This window comes from Empidonax traillii, unplaced genomic scaffold (genome assembly GCF_003031625.1).
Source record: "Empidonax traillii isolate 1590-97213 ecotype Southwest subspecies unplaced genomic scaffold, ASM303162v1 scaffold666:size787383, whole genome shotgun sequence".
NCBI lineage: Eukaryota > Metazoa > Chordata > Aves > Passeriformes > Tyrannidae > Empidonax > Empidonax traillii.
In genome coordinates, this window is record NW_020955859.1 from 127,536 (window position 1) to 137,855 (window position 10,320).

Consider the following 10,320-nt stretch of genomic DNA (forward strand, 5'->3'; position numbering starts at 1 on the left):
GAGCACAGGACTAGGCCAAGAGGCATTTGGTACAAGCTGAAACATAGGAAAGTCTGACTTGACACAGAAAAATTTGTCTTACTGTGAGAATTGTCAAATCCTGGGATGGCCTGCCCAGTAAGGGCAGTATCCCTGACTTTAGAGATACTCAAAACTCTCCTAGAGGTATGGATTTGGAAGTTCCGCCCTCCTCATGCAGTTCTGTGGTTCAATGACTCATGGCTTGTCATGGTTTATGGGACGGAAATTCAACTGAGCACAAAGTAAAGTATCCACAGTTGTTTTGGAGGTGGTCACTCAGTAGCACATTTCACACTGAGCAGCCCATTTGCTATTTGACTCTTTCTGCCCTTGATGTTAGTGTTTTCATGGGCTTTTGGTTCAAGGTGGTGTTCACGGGGCCACGCTTTTATAAGCAATAAAAACTGCTGTTGTTTATTAGCAACGCATTTTCATTAAGCATTTCAGTTGTGCCTGAACACAGAAGTGCTTTGTAACAGGGCATAACGCCTTCTTGCACGGGAAGCAAGCCCTTACTGGCTTAACAGCTTCTAGGAACTTGTACTTCATGACTTCCTCCAGGAGTCTGGAAGTGTAAGTAAGGAACAGCCTTCCCTTAGCTATGGGATCCTAAGCTGGACAGATTGTAAAGATTTGTAGCTCCTTTCACTGCACTTTCCAATACATTAGGAACAGCAAAAAATATGTTAAATTAGAAAGAGTGTTCAGAGTAGCGCACGATAGCAACACTCCTGAGATTAGTGGAACACCACTACTGACTATTTGTAAGAGAAGAAAAGGGAAGAACTGCAGGCTGTTACAGTCATATATTATACAAGAGCTCTAATTACCAAAACTCATGGCATGCATTTATGTCTATTGATAGATCAAAAAATAAATCCTACAGATTGATATCGGAAATGAAATAAACAGGAGTGGGAGAATTAAAACTCCTGGCTCTTTATTTAGTCATCAAAGAAATCTATTTTGCAATAAGCTATGGGCATTCCATTAACAGTCTTAGAAGTGCTGAAGGACTAAGAGCAAGGCCCTTCCTGAAGAGATAGCCTGAATTAGTAACGATCCAAGGGGGTTCTCAAGACATGTTTTGAATTTCAAAACCAACTCTAAATCACTGAAGTTACTCCTTGATGGTCCATTAATATTCTCTGCTGTTGATAAGGGCATAATATTGAGCTATAACAAAAGCAAGGAGCACTACCTTTGACAAAGGAAGAGCTTTTGTACAATCTCCTTTGGAAGAAAATGAGGACAGAAAAGGCAAGATTATGCTGCTGATCCTTGAAACTACCTTAAATGTGAATGCAAATTTACCTAAGTGACAGGAAGTAAAGAAGCACTCCTATTTAAGAGAGCAGCTTCCGTAAGGTTTGGGAAGAGAATCGTTTAAGCATCAGTGCTATGCTAGCCACAGAGAAAGAAAAGTCTCCCAGTTCCTATTCTTAGAAGCTACAATCAGGGCTGAAGAACCATTTGGGGAATCAGGTTCTCCACTGAGAAGACAACCCCTAGAATATCAGAAGTTATACGTAGAGAGAGGAATCAGACATGCAGCAAAATACTAAGCAGAACCTATTGACAGATTGGTTTAACAAAGCTGAACCCTACCAGAGGGGCAGCAATGCTGGCTGGGGCTAGTTCTCAGTCAAGCTGTCCGGCAAGAGGCCTTTTTTGAAAGTATATTGATATAGAACCAAATGAAAGCAGCAGCTGTTGTCTTTACCTTTCCAACCTTGTAAATAGATATGAAATATTTTATTTTGCTCTTGACAGGATACATAAATGCTTTATTCATCCTTACACCTGCTCTGGCAACAGCCACATCTTCTTCTGAGGAACAGCAAATCGGTGCAAACTGGGGTGCTCGCAGCCAAGGATTTCAGCAGTTGTTCGCAGCAAAGGCTGCCCCAGAAGGCATCTTGGGGACTGGGAAAACTAGGAAGCAGGCTCGGGCATGTGGCGCCTAAACCAGCTCGGAGCTGGCTCGACCTGGCTCGACCCCCCCCCCCCCCCCCCCCCCCCCCCCCCTTCTAAATTCCTGCATTCAGGCCGGCAGCGCTGCAGGTGTTGCCTCCCGAGCGAGAGGCTGCCGGCACATCCCGCCAACCCTGCCTTCACCCCTTTTCCCCGCGCCGGGAGCCCGGCGGGCGGAGCCGGCGCCGCGCCCCGCCCGAGCCCAGCCCCGGCCCGCCCCGCACCGCCCTCCCGGCGCGGGGGGCGCCGCTGCCGCCGCCGCCGCCAAACTTTCGACGGGTCGAGCGGTGCCGGTGCCCCATCCATCGCCCGGCAGGAGAGAGCCGCCCCGGTGAGTGTGCGAGGGGAGGGCGGCGGCGGGACCGTACCGTGGGAGGCGGGAGCAGCCGCCCCACTGCGGAGCGAGGGGCTCCGCTCCGCGCCCCGCCCCGCCCTGCCCTGCCCTGCCCTGCCCTGGGGGACCGGCTCCTGTGGCTGCAGCCGGCGGTGGCCGCACTCGCCTCACCAGGACGGGGGGAAGGTGAGAACGGGAATGGGGGGACGGAGGAGCGCGGCCGGAGCGGGGCCTCGGCGGGATCCCCGCAAGCTCCCGGGCGCGGGTGTCTCCCGCTCGGGCACGGGTTTTTCCCGCCGGGCACTGTTTTTTCCCGCCGGGCACGGGTGTCTGTCCCCGGGGACGGCGGCCGGGGGCGGGAGGGGCAGCGGCGCCGCACCCCGGAGGCACGCCTGCTGCCACCTTCGCCTCCAGCAGCCCCAGACCCTTTCCCAGCGCATGCACTGCGGTCCTGGTGGGAATGCTGCTTGCTAATGTAATCACGTATTCCGCCCCTTCTGCCCGCTTGCGCTCAGAAGCGATGTAAATCACCTCTGGGCCTTCCTCTGCCGAAAGTTAGGCGCAATTTGATGCCTGCCCATGAGGATCTGACTGCTGAGGGGAAAAGAAATTGGAAAAAAAAAACCCCAGTGTGGTGCAGTATGCAAGGTGTGCCGGTAAATGCACACCTGGAGAGTTTAGACCAAAAGAAGAACGGAAAGGGTCCTGTCAAACACTGCACAACAGATGCCTCAAATGCCATCTCAGTTTTATCCCCATTCTTTGAAAGAAGCTGATATTTTGCCCACAAAGCTGTCCCACCGACAATGTGAAACTTGTCTAATTTATTTCGTTGCTTGCTGACACGCCAGCTCATCTCTGCTTGAAACCATGGTCATCCCTTCTCACTCCCTCAGCTTTGTCTTACTGACAAGACCAAAGCGTCTTTCATCAGCCCGAACAGGGCAGTAACAAATAAAATAAAAGTGTCAGAACAAAAGAAGGCTTTGCTAAAAGGAAAGGGTTGGAATTAGGAATCAACAGAAAGTCAGGCACTAGAGGAATGGGTGAAAATATTTTTGGGAAGAAAGGGATGCTATGTTATTTGGCTAAGCTACATCCTTCTGCCTGGATTTATGGCAAAGAAGGGGAAAAAATGTGAAATTTGCCATCCCTGTCACTCTGCTACTACTGTGTGCAAATATAAGCAGCTCTTATTTTGCACTGAAAAAAATTATGAGATTTTGGATCACCTCACAGTCCTGAGACCTCATCAGATCTCTAATCTAGCAATATATGCAAACATAATTCCTGAGTGTAGGTACATAGGTTGAAGGAAAATGCTCAGCAGAGTTCTGAACCATTGCATAGCCTTGGCTGTGCAAATTGTAATGGATCTCTTACATTTTTAACCTGGTGGATTAAAAGTGTATTGATGAGGAATCCCTTCTTGCCACTCGCGCTTAGGCTAGTAGTTGAAAACTGATTATATTACTAAAATCAGCAGGGTACACCAATATGATCAGCTGGCACATCTCAGCTGATGTGTTTTGTGGTGTTTCACGTCTCAGGCTTACTCTATGAATTGGCAGGTAAATGTAGACTAAACAGTATAGCATAATTTTGACCTGTTTTTTTAGGGGAAAAGTACCTTTCAGTTCACGCAGTTGATCTGTTGCTTTTGCAAAAAGAATTTGCACCGAGAAATTCTTTGGGATATTGTGCGAGACAGAAGCAAGGACAAAGGGCTCAGTCACCTGCTGGCACTCAACCCTCCTTTTTCAGTTTGGAAACCACACTGAAGGATGTCGCTCATAGATAGTTACTGGGAACAGAGGTAGGGATGAAAACGTACCTCTGTTCCCCTGAAACATTCTGCTGAAAATGAAGGAAGAAAGTTGATCTGATTAAAAAGAAAGGACAAGAACTTTTAAAAAGGCATGTGAATCCAAACACATTAATAGCTAGACTGTTTTTTTAGGTGGATCTGAATTTAAGATGGGTTAAGCTGTGTGTAACACCTGATGACCAGAAAGTGACATTTCATCTCTACTCTTGCTTTCCTTAGGGGATGTATGAATGGGAAGTAGACTGAGTAACTCAGGTTTGGCTTTCTCCTCAGTGGCAAGTAGTGGTGCTCTCTTGGTGAGCCTGCTTGGCCCTGGAAATTTCTTACTATTTTCCCAGGTCGAGGCAAGGAGTCGCCAGGTGTGTGGTTCTTGCTTAGCATTCCACTGGTGCTCTGGGCAATTTCCATCGGGACATGCCTGTTTTGCATAGGACTGAAGTCCAAGTCAGCAAGTAATTGTAAACCATCTATATATCGTGCCTACCAAGGTCTTAGGGCAACATAGAATTTGTCTCAGCCTGCGTAAGGAGGCAAACAAAATGCGATTTTGATGCCAGTGGTGAAATTCTTACTGACATCAGCAGGGGAATTCTTTGCTCTTCTTTTTGACTGTAGTCAGAAATGAATGCCTGATTGGCACCCTCCAAGGAGCTGTATTTTCTCAAACATTACACAGAAAGGGAATATTATCTATAACTGTGTTTTAATTGTTACTGGGGTTGATTTCAGCATGAATAAGTTACACAGTCATTTCAGAGAAATTCTATTCAGAGAAATTCTATTATTCTATGTTATATTATTCTATCACAGTGGTATTTTTACTTGCCTTGTGGTACAAACTGTTTTAAAAGAAAGTTTCTGAAAGAAGGATCCCAGTAATTAGTTCACTGCTATTAGGGAGGTGTATAAACCTGTAAGTATTTAGTAATTATTTAAAGAAAACACTTTTCGTTAAGGAAAAAACAAAAGAGTATTATGCTAATAACAGTCTGGATGGTGCTGTTCCATGTAGAATTCCCATAGATATTAATGGAAGTTATGTGCTAAATCAGCAGTAGTTTTAGGTAGTGGATTGTAAAAGAATGATATGCTGCCCAGCAGGATCTTAATACTTCTACATTTACTTAGGCAAAGTTTGTCTTTAAAATGCTTTTGAAATCTGTCCCAGTTTTCAGCAGGAGTCATACTTGAATAATATTCTGGGATTGGCCTTCAAATGTAAGGGCAACAGAATTTAAATATATTAAGACAGATCTTCTCTTAATCCTGCGATGTAGCACGTGGGTCAGGAAAAAGCTGTAGCTTTAGCTCATTGCTTCTTACCTTAGCCAAAGTGGACTGATCTTTCCACTTGTATTGTTTTTTTTTCAGGGGCTCAGACCAGGCTGCTGCAAGGATGGGGCCCCTGGAAGCAGTAGGTGGAGAAAACCAGACAGATGAAATGAAAATGGAGCTGTTCACCAAGCTGTACTTGCCAAGATACACCACACCGCTCAACGAATTGGCTCTGGACCCCAAACCAGAACTGAAGGACAGCACGACGCTAGTTGAAGTGCAGATAATTCTCATCTTTGCTTACTGCTCCATCATCCTTCTGGGGGTGATTGGAAACTCCCTCGTGATCCACGTGATCATCAAGTTCAAGAGCATGCGCACAGTGACTAACTTCTTCATTGCCAATCTGGCCGTGGCCGACCTGCTGGTGAACACGCTCTGCCTGCCCTTCACTTTGGTTTATACGCTCTTGGGCGAATGGAAACTGGGCCCAGTGCTGTGTCACCTGGTGCCCTATGCCCAGGCGCTTGCTGTTCACGTGTCCACTGTCACTTTGACTGTGATCGCTCTAGATCGTCACCGCTGCATCGTCTACCACTTGGAAAGCAAAATCTCTAAGCGGATCAGCTTCCTGATTATAGGGATTGCCTGGGCAGTCAGTGCCCTGTTGGCAAGTCCTCTGGCCATCTTCCGTGAGTACTCGTTGATCGAGATCATTCCCGACTTCAAGATTGTGGTTTGCTCTGAGAAGTGGCCAGGAGAGGGGCAGCTCAACTATGGCACCATCTACAGCATCTCCATGCTCCTGATCCAGTACGTGCTGCCTCTGGCAGTCATCTCCTATGCCTACACCCGTATTTGGACCAAGCTCAAGAACCATGTCAGTCCTGGGGCGGGGAGTGACCACTACCACCACCGGCGTCGGAAAACCACCAAGATGCTGGTGTGTGTGGTTGTGGTGTTTGCTGTCAGCTGGCTGCCGTTCCATACCTTCCAGCTAGTCAGTGACATTGACAGTCAGGTGTTAGACCTGAAGGAGTACAAACTGATCTACACAGTGTTTCATGTCATTGCCATGTGCTCGACGTTTGCTAACCCTCTGCTCTATGGCTGGATGAATAACAACTACAGGACGGCCTTCCTCACAGCCTTCCAGTGTGAACAGCGGCTGGACTCCATCCACCCTGAAGTATCGGCAGCTTTCAAAGCCAGGAAGAAACTAGAAGCAAAGAGGATTCAATTCCCTGGTGACTCTTTCACACAACCTACCAATGTCTAAGATGTCTGACTTTAAAGAAGAAACGAATATGTTGTGGACAAAGGGATAAATCCATTTTGATACATGCATTTTTAATGCATAGTTTTATTCATAAACGGTGAAAGAAAAGTAGCAGGAAATCAAGGCAGGTGTTATGATTTGGGGGGGAGTTGATTGGTGTCAAGAGTATGTAACTATTCGACTGCAAGGAAATAAAAGGGAAAGGCTTTGTTTATGGCTGTCTCTAACAGAGTAAGAGACTTTTCCATCCCACCCATATCTTTTTGACAAGTCTAAATGACAAGGGCAGAGTGTGCTGGTTTTGCTAGAGGAAGGCAATTTGTAGCACAGGAATATTGATGGTGGGAGCAGGTAGTTTTTATTTTGGATGGGGAGATCAGGAAGAGTAGAAGTCTACCGGGAGAAAGAAGCCTATCTGGGCAGGAATGGGCTGTGCTGATTAAAGCTCAAACTTTTCAGGTCCCTTATCTCCGACAGGCATCTTTTACAAAGACAAGGGAATTAAGAAGAGAAATACATTATTTTTTTTTTTCTAGTTGTACTACAGTGGTTCAAACCAGGGCATTTGTGATACATTAGGGGTTAAAAAAAAAGAAAAAAGGAAAAAAAACCCACTGCACCCACCCAAACAACAGATTCAATGTGAGGAAAGGTCGTGTTTCTACGTAAAATGAATTGTGGATTTTGGTCAGTCAAATGGGGCGAAAAGTTATTCCTTAAGAACTGGCTGTTATGCTGGTGAGAAAATCATGAGCCTGTGACTTGATCAGTTGTTCCCTGCAGATTCCTCCCTTTCGTTCTCTTCTGGAAACAGCTCACAAATGCAGTGCTTTAAAGTGGCATTTGAGGGCAGGGAATACAGGCTCAGGTCTTCTGTGAGCACTTCATAAACTGCCAATATTTTCATTTTCAGGACCTGCTTAAATGTCTGATGTGTTATTAACTCTGCAGGCTTTGAATTGTAGCTGCTTTATGCCTGGATAATAAAACAGCAGATAATTTTGATCCTCTGGAAAGGCTGTGAGATGGTAAAGTGCTTTTCATTATTGTGGGCTTATGTCACATCTCGTCTTGGAGTTTTTTCATCTTTAGTCTTTGCAAAAATTAAGAAATTTTGAATGACTATAACCTAATAACAGTGTGCTATGTTTATGTGATAATAGTTATTCTGCATGCTGTAGTTAATAGTTAAATTCCTTTTTTTTGCTCAGGTATAAAATTTTAATCTGTTTACTGTGTTGCACACAGCAATGTTCAACTCTTCTATGTCTTTGTTCAGCCTCTTTGAACTCATTAAAGAGATGAAGAAAATTTCAATCCACGTTTATTCCAAGCTGCTCTGTTGCTTATCTAGGATAAAACCAAGTGCAATACTTTCACTTGGAGTCTGTTTCGACAGTGACATTTCAGCTGCCTTCTCTCAATTTTTTGTTGTTTCTAAATTCATTGTGTTCTCTCTTACAAATTAAAAACCAAGAAAACTCCAGTACTGAAATGTTTGCAGTGTAATAAATAGCATCACATCTTTATCAAGTGGAGAAATTAGTTTTTGTGTATTCAGTATTCAGCACCATCCTTTAAATATCCATGAAATCATTTGGACTTGGATTTTCACGAGGAGAAAAGGGAGGTCTAGAGAATTAGCTAGTGTTTACTCAAGCAGGGAAAAGTATCCATCATTCTTAAACAGTTTTACAAAAATAGATTAATTCTCTGCCATGTTCAGAACATGTTATTGTCCACAAGTTATTTTTGTCTGAATATTAATAATATCCAAAATGTGAGCTCAAAACTCTTATGGGTGAGGAAGGATTATAGAAGTGTGCAATTACTATGGACATCAATCACATGTATCAGTTTCAATTAACTCTGAACCCTTCATCAAAAGTATTATTACTACAAATAGTCTCCTTTATTTAAAAAGCAAATGGTTTAGAAGTTCTGTTTCAACTCCTTTAAGCCTGAGTGTGGTATATGGACAGTTTTGAAGTAACCATGACAGTGTGTGCTAAAGCTACAATTGCCAGGCTAATTCCCTGTAATTTTAAGTCTGCTTTACGTCATCTTGTATAAAAGTGATTAATTACAAATTATCGTTCCATTTTTTTCATGGTAGCTTTATTTTACAGTTTCCTGAGCTTTCTCTGCAGCCATCACGTTGAGCCAGAGATGGTGCACTAATTTACTGTATTGCTTTCTTCTCTGCCTTGTGGAGTGGTGCCTTGGTCAGTGCCTGAGTAACAAACCTCTGCACAGTGTCCCACTGCAGGGTGTAGATTTTCCCATGAACACCTGGAGATGGTATGTGAAAGAACCAGCACAGATGCCTGTTCCATGGCTTGATCACTCCTCAGACTTGGCTCCCTGTGCAAACACAGCTATGTGCTTTAGTACCCTTTTATGTCGTAGGAAAATTAGGTGTTTTATCACCAAAAGCAATGAATTAGCAATGTTCCTTGGGGTTGCCCCAAATCCCAGCTGTCAGAAGGATGTGGAAATGGGTTCATTCCCATTTCCCCCTAAGGGAAAGTGAACCTATAAGCGGTATCTAACCACTGGAATGGACCCTCTGTTTTGCCTGAAATAGGAATCAGGATCCGGCTCTCCCCATTCAGCTATTAGTGCTTTAATTTTTTTTTTTAAAGCATTATATTATTTTCCTATGGCTTATGTACAAGTTTTTTGCAAAGCCAAAGAACACCAGCAGCAACTCCCATTGAAGAATTTGCTAGTAAGTGGCAGGGTACCCAAAAGGAAATGTCATCGCTGATTCAGGGCAAGAATTTGAACCAATGCACTCTGGTTTTTAGCACTGTGATCTAGCCAGCATGTTGCAGCCTCTCCTGAAGCAGAACCTGTGTCTTCCTGGAGCTGTTCTATTGTATATAAAATAATTAAACATTGAATATCATGATTTTATGGGCAGGTGGTTATGACCTTTGCATGGCACTCAGGTTCAGGGACAAAGATATCAAAACAGATACAGACAGAATTTAAGATAGGCCTCCTCCCCCATTCTTCATGAGTTCATCTACTGTAAAGGTACTGCAGTACAGGCAGGATGATTGCATTGAGTAGCACCATGATGATTTCTGGGCGTTCCTGGAAGAACGCATTTTGATGCCTTGGAAATTTTAATGGCAGAAACACATCTCCAGGCTTAGGCATTGGCGCAGTACTGAGTGGTACATAATTAGGTAGATAAAGCTGCAACTGTATGCTCTCCAGCACTGACTGGGCACAAGGCAGCTCAATCCCAGAGGCAGAAGAGCTGCACTCATGGACTCTGCTGAGGCTGTCATGCTTTTGCCTCGAGGAGGACACAGAGCTGTGCTGCTTCTGGATGAGAGTTAAAGTTATGTTGCCTGTAAAGCCTGCAGCCATTGGACTACAAGTGGAGAAGCAATCCTGAGTAGGCTTGCTGAGGTTTTTTTGGAGGCCAGTGAAGCTGAAGTTTTTCTCTATGTGGGGAGAGTGCTGAAGCTTCTCACCTAGCCCTGTGAGTAAGTAGCCTTCACTGAGAATTATGATCTCCACGAAGAGCAGCTGCCTATGACTGAATAGAAAGTACACCACTGCTAATCTCAGAAAAAATTAGATTTGAACAGT

At 44.6% G+C, this 10,320-nt stretch overlaps 1 protein-coding gene across 1 annotated transcript; it reads left to right on the plus strand.

Annotated features, from left to right (window-relative positions):
* The first annotated feature begins 2,231 nt into the window (after positions 1 to 2,231).
* NPY2R (neuropeptide Y receptor Y2) lies at positions 2,232 to 8,028 on the plus strand. Its single transcript, XM_027899427.1, has 3 exons — positions 2,232 to 2,326; positions 2,692 to 2,698; positions 5,525 to 8,028. Exon 3 carries the CDS (start codon positions 5,554 to 5,556, stop codon positions 6,709 to 6,711), a length of 1,158 nt encoding a protein of 385 aa, XP_027755228.1. The 5' UTR covers positions 2,232 to 2,326; positions 2,692 to 2,698; positions 5,525 to 5,553; the 3' UTR covers positions 6,712 to 8,028.
* Positions 8,029 to 10,320: the final 2,292 nt, after the last annotated feature.

Bases quoted from the DNA above. Each gene is read 5' to 3' on its own strand.
- NPY2R (XM_027899427.1), top strand. From the start codon at position 5,554: ATGGGGCCCCTGGAAGCAGTAGGTGGAGAAAACCAGACAGATGAAATG.